At 42.5% G+C, this 18,311-nt stretch overlaps 1 protein-coding gene across 1 annotated transcript; it reads left to right on the forward strand.

The window, feature by feature from the left end:
- Positions 1 to 6,401: 6,401 nt before the first annotated feature.
- LOC140647945 (heterochromatin-associated protein MENT-like) lies at positions 6,402 to 18,305 on the forward strand. Its single transcript, XM_072853178.1, has 8 exons — positions 6,402 to 6,471; positions 8,362 to 8,538; positions 9,619 to 9,702; positions 11,320 to 11,457; positions 13,453 to 13,570; positions 14,156 to 14,298; positions 16,082 to 16,249; positions 17,148 to 18,305. The coding sequence occupies exons 2-8, from the start codon at positions 8,371 to 8,373 to the stop codon at positions 17,547 to 17,549; spliced, it is 1,221 nt and encodes a 406-aa protein (XP_072709279.1). The 5' UTR covers positions 6,402 to 6,471; positions 8,362 to 8,370; the 3' UTR covers positions 17,550 to 18,305.
- Positions 18,306 to 18,311: the final 6 nt, after the last annotated feature.

Genomic DNA, 18,311 nt, shown 5'->3' on the forward strand with positions numbered 1-18,311 from the left:
TGCCAAACCTGTGCCAGTGTTTGACCATCCTCACAGTAAAAAAGTGTTTTCTTGTGTTCAGAGTGAATTTAATGTTTTTAATCTGTGCCCATTGCCTTTAATCTGTGCCCCCCTCACTGGGCACTACTGAGAAGAGTCTGGTTCCTTCTTCTTCATTACATCCCATAAGGTATTTATGCACATAGATAAGATCCCCCTGAGCTTTCTTTTCTCCAGGCTGTAAGTCCTAACCCTCTCAGCCTCTCCTCATATGAAAGATGCTCCACTCCCTTAATCATCTTTGTGGCCCTGTTCAGGGGGAAGATATGGAAAACGGTATCTTCCTTATACTGAAGAGCCCAGAACTGGACACAGCACTCCAGCCATGGCCTTATCAGGGCTGAGCAGAGAGGGACCTCCCTCGACCTGCTGGCAACACACCCTCATGCAGCCCACGATGCTGTTGGTCTTCTTTGCTGTGAGGATGCACTGCTGGTTCATGGTCAGCTTGTTTCCACCAGGACCCCAAGGTCCTTCTCTGTAGAGTTGCTTTCCAGCCAGTCAGTCCCCAGTGTGTACTGATGCCTAGGGTTATTCCTCCCCAGATGCAGAAGTTTGCATTTCCCTTTGTTGAACTTCACAAGATTCCTCTCCTCCCAATTCTCCACTGTGTCCAGGTCTTTCTGAATGGCAACACAACCCTCCAGTGTATCAGCCACTCCTCCCAGTTTTCTATTGTCTGCAAACTTGCTGAGGGTACACTCTGTCCAAGCATCCTGGTCATTAATTAAGATGTTAAACAGTATTGGCCCCAGTATTGACCCCTGGGGTACACTACTAGTGATTTGACTCCAACTGGTCTTTGTGCCCCTGATCACAACCCTCTGGGCCTGGTTGGGTTCACTTATCTAACTCACACTTTGTCAGCTTGTCCATGAGGATGTTATGGGAGACAGTGTCAAAAGCTGTACTAAAGTCAAGGTAAACAACATCCACTGTTCTTCCTTCATCCATCAAGCTAGTTAACTCATTATAGCAGGCTATCAGGTTGGTTAAGCATGATTTCCCCTTCATAAATCCATGCTGACTACTCCTGATCAACTTCTTGTCCTTCATGTTTGGAAATGGTTTCCATGAGGATTTTCTCCATCACCTTCCCAGGCTGAGGTCAGGCTGATGGGCCTGTAGTTCCCTGAATCTTTTGAAGTCAGTTGTGACATTTGCCCTCTTCCAGTCTTCAGGAACTTTTTCCAGTCACCGTGGCCTTTCAAAGATAATTGAGAGAAGCCTCACAATTATATCAGCCAGCTCCCTCAGCACTTATGGGTACAAGTCATAAGGCCCCTTGGACTTATGTATGTTCTATTCATTTAAATGCTCCTGAACCTGGTCTTCCTCTGCCAAGAGTAAGTCTTCCTCTTTGCAGACTTTTCACCCTGGTCTCAGGCATTCCTGAAGGGCGGTCTTACCAGTAACGACTGAGGTACAGAACACATTGAGTACCTCAGCCTTTTCCATGTCCTCCGTCAGCATTTCCCCTGCACTATTCAGCAGCGGGCCCATGTTTTCCCTAGTCTTTTTGTCTTGTACTTGTAGACTCTTTTCCTGCTGCTCTTCACATCCCTTGCCATATTCAATACCAGGTCAACCTTGATTTTCCTAACCCTATCTCTGCAAGATCAGACAGCAACTCTGTACTCCTTCTGGGTCACCTCCCCTGCTTCCACATCTTACGTACCTCGTTTTTATGTCTGAGTTCAGTTAGGAACTCCTTGCTCATCCATGCAGGCCTCCAGCCACATTCGCTGGATTTCCTACTTGTCAGAATGGACCATTCTTGAGCTTAGAGGAGGTGATTCTCGAATATCAATGAGCTCTCCTGGACTCCTCTCCAGGGCTATATTCCATGGGATTCTTCCAAGCAGATCTCTGAAGATCTCCTGAAATCCAGGGCTGTAGTCCTGCTTTTTGCCCTGCTCCTTCCTCTTAGGATCCTGAGCTCCATCATCTCATGGTCACTGCAGCCAAGGCATCTACCGACCATCACATCCATGACCAGTTCTTCCTTGTTTCTCAGTATCAGGTCCAGCAGAGCACCATTCCTTGTTGGCTCCTCAATCACTGGTGCCAGGAAGTTGTCATCCAAGTACTTTAGAAATCCCCTAGATTGCTTGAGCCCTACTGTATATTACAGCAGATGTCAGGGTGGTCCCCCATAAGGACCAGGCTTCTTTCAGTTGTTTGAAGAAGGCCTCATCTACTTCTTAATCAGGAAATCCACTACAACAGCACCTGTGTTGGCCTGCCTTATCTTGACCCATAAGGCCTCGACTGGCTCCCGACCTGTGCCAAGGCAGAACTCTGTGCATTCCAGCTGCTCTCTCACACAAAGGGCAACTCCCTCTCCTTGCCTTCCCAGCCTGACCTTCCTGAAAAGCCTGTATCCCTCCATGGGAGCACTCCAATCGTGTGACCTAACCCACCATATCTCCACGATCCCAATGAGATAATAGCCCTGTAAACACACATAGACTTCTAACTGCTCCTCTTTTTTGCCCATGCTGCCTGCATTAGTGTAGTGGCATTTCAGAGAGGCCCGCAAGCATGCCGATTCCTCTGTACAGGGTTGAGAGGTTTTTCCTTAAGGCTCTTCTGCAGGCACTTCATTCTTTACATGCCTATGCTTCAAGTGATTCCACTTTAGCTGTTTCATTGATTGCTATATCCCTCCTGTTCCCATCACCCCAGGCCCTTGGCGTGCCTATCACATTTACAACCTCCGTTCTCATTGAGGAATCACTCGCTCCCTCATCCATTTCTAGCTTAAAGCTCTGCTTAGCAGGTTGGCCAGCCTGTTGACAAAGATACTCTTCACTGTTCAGTCAGGTGGATTCCTTCTCTTCCAAGCAGCTGGTGACTCTCAGGGAGGTCTCATGGCCATAGAAACTGAATCCTTGCTGCCGACAACAGCAGTGCAATGAATTGTTAACCCACAGGATCTGTCAAGTCCTCCTCAGGCCCGTCCACCTCACCAGCAGAATGGAGGACAGCACTACCTGCGCCCCCATGTCCTTGACCACTTCCTCCAGAGCCCTGTAGTCATGCTTCATACTTCGTACTAGGTCACTCCTGGCAGTATCATTAGTGCCTACATGGAAGAGCAGCAGGGGGAAGGACAGAGGAGCCTCAGTAGCCTCTCTACAACATCCCAAATGCGTGCCCCTAGCAATCAGCAAATCTACCCAGATGACAAATCACGTCAACAAATGTGGGCCCTGTCCCCTGCAGTTACTTTCACTCCTCACACTTGTTAATGGCCTTTGAGATCTGGAAAGTGCATCTGCCAGTGCTGGAAGTTAAGAAAAGTTGCAAGTCTTTTAGTTTCCATGGTTTCACAATTATTTCCCCCTGTTAGGTTGGGATGCCACACTTGGATATAGCAAGGGAGGCAGTCCTGGGAATTTGAATTTGCAGTGCAATGTGCTAACCATGCTTGCTGCTGTTGTTCCAGAAGGCCTGGGGGCTCCTGGAGGTGTCGGGCTGGCTGGCAACAGGCTTGGATGGGGGAAGGGAAGAGAAGTCAGATCTGGGGCAGCGCAGCTCCTGTGCCATGAACAGGTCATGGAGTTCCAATGCTCCTCTCAGCCAGGGTTCTCTCAAGCACTGTCCTTTCTCTCCTGTCTGGCACAAAGGGTGGCTTGATGCTTTTGAAAGACAGTTCCATTTTAGTCTTCCATATTGGGGAAAATGCTATTTAATAACCTTTCTAAAATACTCCAAGATAGCCAAGTAACAGGTGCTACATGCCAGCATTTCCAAATAACTGCTTTCAAGAAGCCCTGGGTTTGTTCTGTATCATCAAAATTTGTAACTTCAGGTCCACAAACTCCTCCTTGAAAGGTCCCAGGACTTTGAAAACTAAAGAAAGAAGTATCTACAGGAAACTGCTGAGATAAGCCTCAATACAAACACGTAAGCATGGACTGCATGTCACTTAGTGATTCTATGCCTGTCAAAACACAGTAGATTAACATCCTTTCAGTTTATCCTACAATGAAAGATGGGGCTTTTTTCTACCAGTGCAAATCTCAGCTTCATAAAATAATCCCTGGCACCTCTGTGGTAGACTGACCTCACGACAAGCAGAAATGGCAGACACAGCACACAATAATAAAGACAAGAAAGTTTACAGTGCTGGTATAGTGTTAGTATTCACGACAAGGATACATAAAACCCCCCTGTTTTAGAACTGAAATGCAAATGCATCCATATTTTTAAAGGTTTTATTTTGCCATCAGTAGCAGGCACAAGAAAATCCTTTTAAAAATGTTATTTATAGTCCAATCCTCTAGAGTTCTATTGCAACAGCTGTGATACTTGGTCTCATCTTCTTCCTGGGGGACATAGCTGAATGGGATTTCCTGCAGAGTAAAAATCTGCAAATTGACTTAGTCTAGCACTGATTGTAAATTGTGCTGCTTTTTACTAGATGTAACTGAAAGAGAACTGATCTTCAAGAAATGGTCCACTCAAGAGTGGACCGTTTACAGAGTACAGGTATGGGAGTACGACAATGAAACAGGCAGAAAGATACAACCTCACATCCATGCTGAGCAAGATGGGGATGAAAGATGGCTTCAAAAAAGGTCAGAATGACTTCATCAGTATGCCAGAGGAAAATGACTGGTTTTATCAAAAGACTTTTTATGACCATTTCTCAGAGGTCAATCCACTTGAGGTCAACAAGTCAGGTGTTGTGATGCTGTGAAACCTTGCTTCTACCATTCCAGTTGCAGCAATTCACTATTTCCATCCCGCACAGCAAAATCAAGAGCACCTCTTCTTTGGCCAATTTGTTTCCCTTTGAAACTCCACTGTCTCTTACTAAACAGGATCTTGCAGCAGCTGGAATATACCACAAAGAGTGTCTACATAGTTTGGGTACCCTTTCTTCATTTTCCTGTATTTTTGGCCAATCTTTGTAGCTTGTAGTACCAATAACAGTTGTTTGGGTTTTTTTCTTCTCCTATTCATTTAGCTAAAAAATAGACAACAGCAGTTTCAGATACATGGCAGAAACATTTCTTAAGCACATAACTAAACACAATAGTGTCTAACACAACTCTGAAGCAAGAAAATAAGATGGATATTCCAGGCACAAAAACTGCACACACTTAAAAACAAAACACGTGAAAAAAGAGAGGCACATATATCACTCTTGAAACCTTGTATGGCATATGTACCAGTCAGATTCAAAGTGAATATAAGCACAAAAATGTAATTCTAGTTCAAAATATGGACATGTAATCTTTATACTGATGCCTTTTCTGTATAGATCAACTGCACGATGGTAATTGGTTTACTCTGCATGTGTCATACTAGTGGGCAGAGGCCATTCCTAACTAACCATAAATGTAGCAGAAAAGACATATAATGATTGCAAAGGAAATTTGTCAATGCAGTTTAATCTAAGTCACACAGATAAGAGCAGACTAAACCAGCAGAACTGCTAATTACACTGGTTTAAAGTAAAACATTTGTGCACACATAACTGTTTTGTATTACACCTTTGCTGATATCCAATTTTACACATTCTGCTGTTTTGGCTCTCTACTCCAATACAACTAACAGTTTCAGTAAAAGAAATCATTACAAGCAGAGCTTTCAAGCAGTTTTGCAGCTTTTGGTGGATGATCCAAACTCCCTCAATCCATCACAGAGGAATAGTAAGTTCGGTACAGTGTAGGGCCTGTAGGTATCTAAAGCACCTTCACCTCCTCTCCTAGGAGCAGCAGTCTCTTAAAACAACATCCACCAGTTCAAATGAGTCCAGTGTTCACTCTTATTTCATCACTTATTTTAGGTGACTGTGTAAATACCTTCTGAGCTTCCTCTGTGATCTACTTTCTGAAACGGAAGAGCAAAAATGTAAAATATCACAAAATAAGGGCTTTATGTGACCTGAGCGCCACAAGTATTCAAATCCTTCCCCTCTCACATTTAACCACAGGATGAATGAGACTAATAGCCTATTTCAACATTCCCTTTTAGCCATATCTTTGAGATTAGTTTCTATTAATTTCCCCAGTTTGTAGAGTAAAAAGAAAAGGAAGATGTAAAATTATTTCAACATGTCCCTTGCCAACGCAGGGTGGTTGAATTCTTTTCTGCAATTCCTACACTTTTTCAGGCCAAATGCCAAGGTTGTGGAGGACACCTGTTGGAGAAAGGCATATTGGCCTTCACATTTCAGGACATACACGCCCCAACAGTGGCCTTGAACTGAGGAGGTCTCTCTCTCCCTAAGTTCTGAAAGCAGGTGATAGAGAGGAGATAAATGATGCAATGCACACATTAATACAAGAAGAGGATGTAGAGAAGAAAAGGGAGGTGCAAACGTTTCTACATTTCCAGAAGTATTCATTGCCTCACAGACTGCCACAGATTCTGACTGAAGACAGATCTTAACTCTTCTCTCCCTCAGGATTTCAGGTAGTGTAAATATTCATATCAAAATAACTAGCTTTGCTTTGGAAGTCCTAAAAATTAATCTTAAATTTTTTGGAACTGAGTGGTTAAATGACGGCATAAAAGTCACGCAGGGGAGGGGAGTGCTCATTTTTTAGTACAAAGTGTAGCCCTTAGGAAAACCCTGTGCCAAGGCACAGTGGTCAGAAGGCAAGCCCAGGTTGGGCAAAACCTACACAGCCTAGAAGGGCAGAAAGTTTCCTCACTTGTAGGAAGGGTGCCTTAATCACCAGGCTACCAGTCGATTTAGGATCAGAGGACTGAGAACAGCCTGCAGGAGAATACAGTCCTATTGATCCTGGAACTGAACACACAGACAGCATGACTCTGTAGCACAGTGTTTTGGATGCTTGGCATGGGGTGTATTGGTTCAAGCCTCTGCTTTATTAATATCAAATAACTACTGGATCAGGCATCCAGACTCTCCCTTTCCCAGATGACCAAAGTGGCTAGTGGACCAGTGAACCTCACAGGACCAGTGAACACACATGTTCTCTCTCTCAAGCTTGAGAAATGCTTGACTGCTCCATGCAGATTCAGTTCAGGTACTCTCTGGGAACAGGAGATGGAGATGTCGGTTTGAAATTCTTCAGGCAAAAATGTTCAGCTCAGCCCTGTTCCCTAGATAAGCTCTGGGAGTATCAGCATCTCCGGGCACAGCAGTAAGAGATATCTGATTTGAAGGTCCTAAAAATGCTTAGGTATGAGCTAGGCTGCAGGGCATTCACCTCTGAAGCATTCCTGAGAATGCTTCAAAGCAGTTGTGGAGCCCTGGAAAGCTTTGAAATCAAAACTCGAGGATCCCAGAGGCTCCAGGCATCTCTAACAGTGCATGGCAGCTGGCTTTGAGGAGTGCAGTTTTTGATTTAAGCATGTAAAATGTGGGTGAAGGTAGATTTAAATGTCCAGTTGCTTTTGTTGATCTAATGTTTAACCTTTCACCTGATGCCACCTTACACTGACTTCAGTACATGTTTTAGTAGTCCTTATGCTGGTGAAGACAATGGAAATTTCTGAATTTATACTAATATTTGTCAACAGTATTAGATTGATCTAAAATATGCTAATAAGAAGCACAGGTTTGTTCTGGATCCACATATGGAAAATCAGTTTAATCCTGGGGTTGGTTTTTTGTTTGTTTTGGTTTTGTCCTGTAAAAACATACTTGGAAAAAGAAGCAGAACAAGGATGGAAAATCTGCAGGTTCTGATAAGCCAGCAGAAAACCAGGAAAATTTGTTGTTGTTTAAAACAGGAACTATTTGGGGTTGTATGTAAGATACAAGAATTTAGTTGAAAACCAGTAACTAACAAATCTAGCTACAGCTTCCAAATGTGGGTTTACCTACACCAAGAACATATAAACATCTACAGATCTTTAGTGGCCTTCAAGATACATGGAGTGAATTGCATGAATTCACCATGCTTTTTGCAGCAGAAAATAACAGCATAGGAAGTTTAAAGAAACAGAAAAAAGCTCAAAGCAGCACAGTGAGAAATGATTGTTTCAGTCCCTCAGAATCAAAGAATAATTATATGAAATTTAAGCAAATGGGTTTTTGAAACAAGCTTGGTCTGCGAATACATTTCTAGCTAAAATTGTGCTCATCTGATGAAGAATCAATAAAAAAGCTGAGGACATTGAGGAGTGATGGGGAAGGCAGAAATAACACAGGTCTTAAAAAGAGACCTACTAGCTGACTGTACCTGGTGTCCGTGCAGTATTTTACCCATTACAGGGACACCCTCACACTGTGTTTGAGAGGGTGCAGGCAATCTCCCACTAGCAGCTTTTTATTTTTTAAAAGAAGTGAAGAAGCAGTCATCACCTCTCTCTGACACTCATTTGCCTCAGGCTGTATCCATGGAGTCTCTCTCAGTGTCAACTAACAGCTTCACTCTGGACCTTTACAAAAAGATGAATGAAACTTCCAAAGGCCAAAACATTTTCTTTTCTCCTTGGAGTATTGCAACTGCTCTCGCCATGGTCTACCTGGGTGCAAAAGGTGACACTGCAACCCAGATGGCTGAGGTAAGCTCTGAAATTACCAGTATATCACCTTATGGGTGGTTCCCACATAAATTGCATTATTCTTCTGCCTATGGGGAATGGAAAGGAACAACGGGAGAACAGTGACCTGCCATAATGTTGGGTACAGGAAATAACCCCATTCATGCTGCCAGCAGTCCTGCAGGTCACTGTTCTTTGACTTTATTTTCAAGATCTCCCTGCTCTGCACTACCCCTACATTTAGCTTACACTTACAGTTCCCAGAGCATTGCAAGTGGTCTGCCACAGGGAAGTTAGTGACATTAGAGACTACTGCTGGTCTTGCTTGGAACTCCACCTTCTATTTTAATTGCCTTTTGAAGAGAATAATTCACCTGATATAGTGCTCAAATAGTAATAAAGAGACAGCTTTATTAGCAAAATTAATACAAAGCTAAAATAATCTAGAAAAAGGAGTGCCAGAGATAAAATGGCACCAGCTGGCTCTGGAAGCAGTATATTTGCTTTCTCATACTGCATACCATAGTAAGCTCTCCTGAACACGTGTTGGGCTGCACAGGAGCAGTACAAATACCTTTGCTTGTGACATAGTTAGTCCATAAATAAGGTAATCCTCCCACGAATAATAGAGACATAGTAGTACTGAAAATATGACTTCACTTATGCCTGCTTTAGCAGAACATTTCAGTCTTGTACTCTTTTAGGTTATATGCATTTACTTAAACACATTAAATCTGTAATTTTACATTTCTGTCCCAGTAGTAAGAATCTGAAGTGCAATATGCTCTTTGTTGTGCTTGGTCATGATCTGAAAACATATTCCATGTAGCCAAGCATGAACTGACCATTTATCTAAATAAATTCATATTTGAGCCATAATATTGATCTATTATTAAGCAATAAATGTGACTAAAATCTATATAATAATGATAGTTATAGAGACTAAACCAAGAGTAAGGTCTTGTCCTCAGTAACTTTTAATAGACTGTCATTGGGCATGACTGGTGAATTACCATAGAAAATGAACATAACTACATAAGCTTTGGGCACATTTATCTTCAAAAAACAAGCTGTCTTTATGAACATTTATCATCATCACAGGTTCTTCATTTTAACCAGACTGCAGAAGAAGGTTCGTCTGAGACAACAAGGCCTTCTCCAGGGAGACCAAAGAAAAGAAAGATGGTATTTATTACAACAAAAGACTCAGAGAAAAAAATCTCTGAGAAAGGGACAGTTCATTCACAACTACTGCTTTAGACTTCTAACATTTCCTCATAGTCTTCAGTCTGTATCTCCTGTCTCACTTCAGTAAGAACTATATATAGAAAGAGAAAAAGCGAACAAGCAGATAACGTTACCATAAAACTCATGAACTCAGGCCTTCAAAAGCAGAACTGAGACACTAACAGAATTTTGATTGGCCCTAATACTGTGTTACTTGGTTTTAGCTGGTCTATGGCAATATCAACAAATCAATTGTCCTAATGTGCTTAGGACAATTCTATCTCTTATCAGCTTCAGGGTTTTTCTTCTGTAGTGAAAAACAACTGCTGCATTCATACCTGACACCAGCCCTACCCAAGAAACTCCCACTTTTTTCATGCATGGACACATCAGGCAAACAAAATTCCCCTTTAAGCTAATGCACGCTGATTCACTCTTGTCCATTAGCCCCCCCAGAGACTTGCCACCAGGAGGAACTGCCCAGATCTTTTTCATCAAATGAACTCCCTAAGCACTGAAAGGCTTGTAAACTCAAACGAGCCATATTTCTTTGGCATAGAAACTAAAAGAAAGCTCAAAGAAACTAGATTAGACAAACTGGAAATAAAAGGGGGGAGGAGGTTATATCGTTCTCTCCCTAGGTGGTAGGGGATGAATCTTCAAGACGAATCATTACATCTACATTCATTTTAGCAACTCACTGACTTTCTGAGTCATAGCAAAGTCTGCCTAATCTGGTCCTTCAGACATTTCCCTCCATTACCTCTTCAGTCTGTTCCCATCCCCTTGCAAAACCCAACCTCTCCTATCCTGTGTCCTCTGGCTACCAAATTCTTTCCCAGGTGTTCTTCCTAGCAGCCCATGTCTCAGCATGAGTGAGGAAAGACCAGAGCAAGGAATGCCACCTGACCAACCTTACGACAAATCACCATGAGTCAGTGGCACAGGCTCTCAGTGTCTCATGTGCTGAGCACAGTACATACCATGGAGGAGGAGACTGCACCCAAGCAGCTGGAGAGGAGCAGCTGACAGGTAGCAGCTTATTCCTCCATTAGTGAAGCAACAGCTGGCAACAGCTGGCAAGCAAGCTCATGCTCCCTAAAACCATCAACATTGACATCCAGGACAAGCTCCCTCCAAAATCCAAACAGCAACAGCAAAATTCATGTGAAACAGAAAATCTGAATAGTTGGTAAGTCCATGCTCTGACATCAGTGTCTGTCAGAACAGAGCACCCCCTCAAAAGCCGCAAGGCTGCCTTGATGGGTCTTTGTGGCACTGAAAATTAGGCCTGACCATGACTGAAATGAGGAGATTCAACTTCCTGGGTGCACCATCAGCTGATGTCCCCAAAGGCCTACACAGCACTGCAGAAACAGACTATCACCCTACAGACAGAAAACAATCTGTCCAGTTATACACAGTGCTGCAAACATGCAACATACTCAAAAAAGAGCTCCATCCCCTGAAATTCCTTTTAAATTAAAACAACCTGGGCATTTCAAATAACCACAGCAGGTGCAACACTTCAGACAGAAAAAAAATATTCCGTATTAATTGGTGTCTCTTTCCAAGGATTCTGAGCACAAGCAACCTGAAAACATCCACTCTGGCTTCAAAGACCTCCTGTCTGCCATCAACAAACCCAGAAGCACCTACTTGCTGAAGAGTGCCAACCGACTGTATGAGGAAAAGACCTACCCATTACTGCCTGTGAGTTGAACATTTTTACTTAAGAATATTTTTACATTAAGAGGGATCGTCAACAGAGATGATAAAAATTTTCCAAATGATAGCACTGTGGTTTCAGTGAGAACATAAGGACAGCCACATGGCGCTAGCCTTCCACAGACAAGAGGTCCATTTGCCTCCAACAGTGGTCAACAGTTTAGGAAGCATATGGGAACAAGGCACGCTGTGCAGTGATGCTTCTCCAGAAAATGCTCTGATCACCAAGCAATCTGCAGCTCAGGGACTTCCTGAACCAGAGGGCATGTCTACTTAATAGACCTTGATGAGCTGCTCTTTCATGAATTTGCAGACTTTCCTTTTAAATCTAGAACAACCCTCAGCACCAGGAGTTCCACAGCTGAACTATACACTCTAGGAAGCGCCTGTGTTTTTTGAGCCTGCTACCTGTTGGCATCATTATTGGTTTGTTTTTCCTCTAAAGGACACTTCTCCGTATCTCTGGTCATCCTCGTCCCCCATCTCTGTATCTTTTATACTCTAGCATTTCTGAGAATGGGGAGGCCAGAGCTGCAGAGAGAACTCAGACAATGGGCACACCATAGCTTTATACAGTGGCATTCTAATACTTTCTCTTTTGTTCCCTACTCCTTTCTTTGTAACTCTTTAAATTGTATTTGCCTTTTTGGCCACTACTGGGCAGATTTTTTTCATGCAGCTGTCCATTATAGCTTCAACACCTCATTCCTGAACAGTAATAATCATTCTCTGTAGCATACCCTTCACTGGAGCATTTATAAATGTTTTAATATATATATTTTAATGTAAATATTTAGATGTGTATTTTATAGAATAAATATTTTAGCACAGATCCCAGCACATATCCCTGTGATAGTCCAGTAGTAATAATCCTTCACTGTGAACACTATTTCCTCCTACTGTTGCTTTCCAGTCGTTTAAACAAACAAGACCTATTTCTGTAGTCCCATGGATGCTCAGCCTTTGGTGAGAAGTCTTACGAAATGCCTTTTGGTAATTCAAATAGACTGTAATGGCTCAACCTTCTTACTCACATGCTTCCTGACACCTTCAAAAAACTCCAACAGATCAGAAAGACTTAGGACTTCGTATTACAAAATGCTGTTGACACTCCTCCAATACGTCATGTTTATCCATATGCCCACTGGACCTATTCTATTCATTCACCCTGTACAGACTCATGAGTTTGTAATTACCTGTATCTTTGAAATCTTTTTTAAAACCGATGTTGTATTAATAATCTTACAATTTCTTGGAACGTGGTTTTAAATGAGATTACTGTTCTTTGATCTTGGAGTTTGTTTTGATCACCTGAGTAATGAGTAATTTGTCCTTCTGAATGCTTATTGCTCATTTTCTCGATAATCTCATGTACCTATTATTTACAGAGAATCTAGGGAATTTCCTGCTGGGAATCTCCATGAACTGTTTCACAGCAGACAGCAATGCAAATGTTAATTCTGCTTTTCTGCCATGACTTTATTCTACCAGAACATTCTCTTTATACCTGATCCTCTATTGTCCTCACAAACTCTTGGCAGGTTCCTCACCTCTGAAGCAAACTAAAAGCCTTGTTTCAACTTTATATGAGACTATTCTTCCCTCTTGTACTGAACTCTACATCACCAAGCAGGAAAAAATTATTTAAATGATATAAAATGTCGCTTTGAGAAATTAAAAAAAATTGTGAAGAATGTTTGTTTCATGGGATATTTCAAAATTACAAATTTGCACTTTGGATTTCAAACACAAAAATTTGAAGTATCAGTTTCCTTGAGACTGAAGTTTGATCAGTCTTTACTTAATATTTAGCATAGAATGTATCAGACCTTATTTTAAGGGTTATCCCATTTCAAACAAATTGTATTTTCTTCAATCATGTATTAGCAGATTGTATAATCTGTTGAAGGGATTATTTCTAACATTTTTATAACTCACATTTAACTAAATAAGCATACATTTTCCAATTCTATCTTTCAGAAATTCTTACAGCTTATTACAACCTATTACAATGCAAAGCCACAAGCTATAAACTTTAAGACAGCTTCAGAACAAGCCAGAGCACTGATCAATTCATGGGTTGAAAATGAAACTGAGAGTAAGTACCACTCTGATGGCTTTTTTCTTGTCTCACTTTCAAATCATTTGTATTTCCACATTTATTGCTCTCAAAGCCAAGGATCCATAAAAGATGGAAACTTAGGGGAGGTAATGGGCAAAGTGCAGTTAAATGGCTTGAAGAATGCCTCTTTCCAAACCTGCTGCTCCTTACAAGGTCCTTCCCCTGTTCCTTCATGCTGTAGCCTCTTCTGATTTATTTCTGTTCAGAGGGAGGCACAGGTAGATACTGAGTGGCTCCACTCTGATTAGTGAGGGTTTTACTTCTGCATTCTTCAGCTGCTTGCAACCAGCTTCACAGAACATCCAAGCTATTCCACTTTACCCACTTTCCAATGCCACTTATTACTGAAATAGCAATAAATATATTTTTTTTTAAAAGATATAGAGATACTTCAAAAGTCATTTTTAACATATGTATACCATGAAAAATGTACAGTAAAAAAATCTCCCAAATGAAATGCAAACATTTTTGCTAGATAGGTAGGCACAAAGAAGGCACAATTAAAATTGGTGAGTTACACAGTCACACTGGAATAACAGTCCTATTTGTCTGATTTTGAAGGGAAAATCCAGGATCTGCTGCCTGCAGGATCTCTCAGTTCTCACACTGTATTGGTCTTAGTAAATGCCATTTATTTCAAAGGAAACTGGGAAAAGAAATTTCTGGAGAAAAATACTTCTGAGGCGCCCTTCAGACTGAGCAAGGTAAATTCCTTGTCTATATGCCTATTGTAATAGATGAATATGTCTATTACTGAAGAGCAAGAAACTTCTAAATATCTCATCTGCATTTCGTATGCCACTGCAACACTACTCATAGCTGGTGTACACATGGTATAAACTCAGTGAGAACAGCAATTGTGCAAATAAGTCAGCATTATCTTATTTACGCACATGCATGAGACTATGATTTTCACTTTAACAGCTAGCTCTTCAGTATCGAAACACTTGAGAACACCATGGTTAAGTAGCTTAAGGACAAGGAAATTTCCGTAAGTATCAAGGTCCCATTTTCAACCTATCCCCCAAAGCAGCGCAGGGGGATAAGGAATGGGGACTGTAGTCAGTTCGTAACGCTTTGTCTCTGCCGCTCCTTCTTCCTCACACTTTTTCCCTGCTCCAGTGTGGGGTCCCACCCACAGTCCCTCGTGTCCAACATGGGTCCTTCCCACAGCCTGCAGTTCTTCAAGAACTGCGCCAGCATGGGTCCTTACCGTGGGGTGCAGTCCTTCAGGAACGGACTGCTCCAGCGTCGGTCCCCTGTGGGGTCACAGGTCCTCCCAGTAAACCTGCTCCTGAGTGGGCTCCTCTGCACGGGGTCACAGGTCCTGCCACAAGCATGCTTCAGCATGGGCTCTCCATGGGCTGCAGCTTCCTTCACGCACACCCACCTGTTCCAGCACAGAGTCCTCCACAGCCTGCAGGGTAGATATCTGCCTCACCATGGTCTTCACCACAGGCTGCAGGGGAGTCTCTGCTCCGGTGCCTGGAGCACCTCCTCCCCCTCCTTCTTCACTGGCCTTGGTGTCTGCAGAGTTGTTTCTCTCATGTTTCCTCACTCCTCTCTCCCAGCCACTGTTGCACAGCAGTTTTTACCCTTTCTTAAATATGTTACCACAGAGGTGCAACCAACGTCACTGACTGGCTCACCTTTGGCCAGTGGCAGGTCTGTCTTGGAGCTGGCTGGAACTGACTGCCTGACATGGAGGCAGCTTCTGATGTCTCCTCACAGAAGCCATCCCTGCAGCCCCCCCGCCCCACTACCAAAACCTTGCCACATAAACCCAACACATTGGTGTACAGAGAGGGTTTAATTCACATGGTACCTGACACAAAGCCTGCAAACAGCTAAACTTTTGCACTCAGATGTAACTCAAATGTAAAGGAGAGAATGGATATATTAGTAAAAGCTCTGTGAACATAATACACTATAGGGGTTCATTAGACTATTGGGTAATACAATTTCATTTGGTAATCTGGTCCTCTATGGTTTGGGGAAGAAGAAAAGCCAGCACAGGTCACAGAAAATATCGTTCAGAGGCAAAGTGAGAAAATCAGTATTGCCTGGAAGTATAAAATAGGCAAAAGAGTTGATGGCATCCAGGGGAAGAAAGTCAATATTTTTTCCCCCTAATCAAGGTCCTCACTCCAAAAATGTAGTATTTGGGAGAAAACATGAAACACTTACAGTAGTTACTTGCTTATCAAAGCTAACTCCTTTATTTTACAATAAGAAATATATTACATGTGATTCAGTTAGCAGGTAGATACCATATGTGTCTATGCTGATTTTTTGTAAAGATCCCAATGACTTTGAAAAGGGGGTGCATGTGATACTGTCCAAGGAAAGGGTACTGCGTATCCGAATGCTGCTGAGTCTTGTACTTGTTTACAAATTTTTGCTTTCAGTTCGATGAAGCAACTAATCTTTATCATCCATTTTAAGGAATGAAGTAACACTATTTTTTATGTCTGAATTTTTTCACAGACCGAGACTAAACCAGTACAGATGATGTTTCTGAGAGATAAATTTTTGATACTCCATGAAAAAACCATGAAATTCAAAATCATTGAACTGCCATATGTGGAAAATGAACTCAGCATGTTCGTTCTCCTACCAGATGACATCAATGATAACACTACTGGTCTGGAGCTGGTAACACTTGACCTACTGTTGAATCACATACACTGTGAGACAGTAACAGAAACAGATGAAAAGAGTGAGGAAGAACAAAGTCCAAAATCCCAGTAGAATAGGTTCTGATGTGTGCACACTTTGTTTTACAAACTGTAACACCATGATTTCTCAGCTTAGGATTCAGGACATCTGGTAACATTGCAAACACAGTCTTTTACTTAGGGATACATCTAAAAACTATGTCCACACAACTGTGTTAGCCTATTTTGTGTGCTCTTTTCTATTGCCAGAATAGCACAAGGAAAGCAAGGACCAAATCTGAATCACTGTGCCCTAGAGTTATCTTCTCCTGAGGGCTGTATTAATTCATTTTTATGTCATTTGCAGCCCAGATTTGCACCTGATATTTTGTGGTGAGGTTTCTCACACTAACTGCTGACTACCCTGACCCAGAAGGTATCAACAGACAGTCATGACCACATCAGAATCAATTTCAGATTCTAAACAGATCAGGGCAAACATCTTTTTATTTATACCTGAGGCCTCATGCATTCCACTTATTTACCACTACTTAGAGAAAAGTTATCCATATGCACACATAGCAAGCACCTATTAATATCCTTATGAGTCACACATTTCAAAAAAGCAGTATTCTTCACACCAGAAAAAAATAATGAACTACTCTGAGGGTTCAGGCCTATACCTCACCACCTTTAGGAAAATAAATAGGAGTATAAGTCACTTAGCACTTTGCAGGATCATGCCCTATATGAGTTTAGTGCATGTTCCTGCTGTACCCACTGCTGGTAGCTGGACTTTGTTTTACATGTTCTTGATGAGTGTTAAGGCACTAGTGTGTGCATGTCTTGTCTCTGTCCTTCGCATTCCAGTTATTTTCTTCCTCAACTCATTGCAGCTGGAAAGAGAGCTGACCTATGAGAAATTGGCTGAATGGACCAAATCAGCCAATATGATGAAAGCTGAAGTGGATCTGTACCTGCCCAAGTTGAAGCTGGAAGAGAATTACGACCTTAAATCCACTTTGAGCAGCATGGGGATACGAAATGCTTTTGACCCAGTTCAGGCTGATTTCACAGGGATGTCAGTGAAGAAGGATCTTTGTATCTCAAAAGTTATTCACAAAGCTTTTGTGGAGGTCAATGAAGAAGGTACTGAGGCAGCAGCTGCCACAGGTGTCCTGGTGCTGAGATCAAAAGCACCACCAACAACTTTTAAAGCTGACCACCCTTTTCTCTTCTTCATCAGACACAACAAATCACAAACCATCCTCTTCTTTGGCAGACTCTGCTCACCCTAGTCAGAGTTACTGCTTGTCCTGCAGAGCAGGAGACACTTGCTTGCCAGCTCAGAGACAAATACCAAAACCTGAAACTCCTGCTGCAACAGGGGGGAGTGGGACCTGAACCCTTTACTCCATCAGAGCACGCACCCCACAGCCTGAGGCGCAGCTCCTCCTGTGCTTCTCTCCTACACCGAAGGGACAGCCATAGCAGTGGGGAGTGCATGATGCCATGCATCCACAAAGCAATCCTGGCTGCTATTCAGACCAGGCCATCAAGGCTAGCTCTGTCCTCTAACCACTGTTAGCTATGGCATTTCTGTCCCTTCCCCTCACAGCAGTGTGTACAAATGTATGCTAACACAGGCCCTCTCCTCACCCTCATGACTAGAGCCCCTGATTCAGATGTGGTCTTAGCACTTACTCCCACCCTGCAGCAGTTAGACACTGCTCCTGCTTAGCCCTTGATTAGCTCCTTGCATTACAAATGGAGCCAGACCCTCCCTACCCAAGGCCTGTAGCCATTCCCTTGCCTTCCTTCCACATCCCAGCTGTAAGTCTTCCTCAGCTCCCAATTTCACCTCAATTGGCTTCACATGTCACGCTACTGATTCCTTAAAAAAAAAAAAAAAAAAGAAAAAAAAAAAAAAGACCTCTGTGAGGCCTATTTGCCTCACTCAGACCCTTAGGTACATGAGGAGGGGCCAAGCCTGTATGGTCTCCAGCTACAGCAACACCTCACTTTTGTTCCAAACAACCCGTGCTTCAAAAATAATTAAT

Source organism: Ciconia boyciana, chromosome 2 (assembly GCF_034638445.1).
Source record: "Ciconia boyciana chromosome 2, ASM3463844v1, whole genome shotgun sequence".
In the NCBI taxonomy this organism is placed as follows: Eukaryota; Metazoa; Chordata; class Aves; order Ciconiiformes; family Ciconiidae; genus Ciconia; species Ciconia boyciana.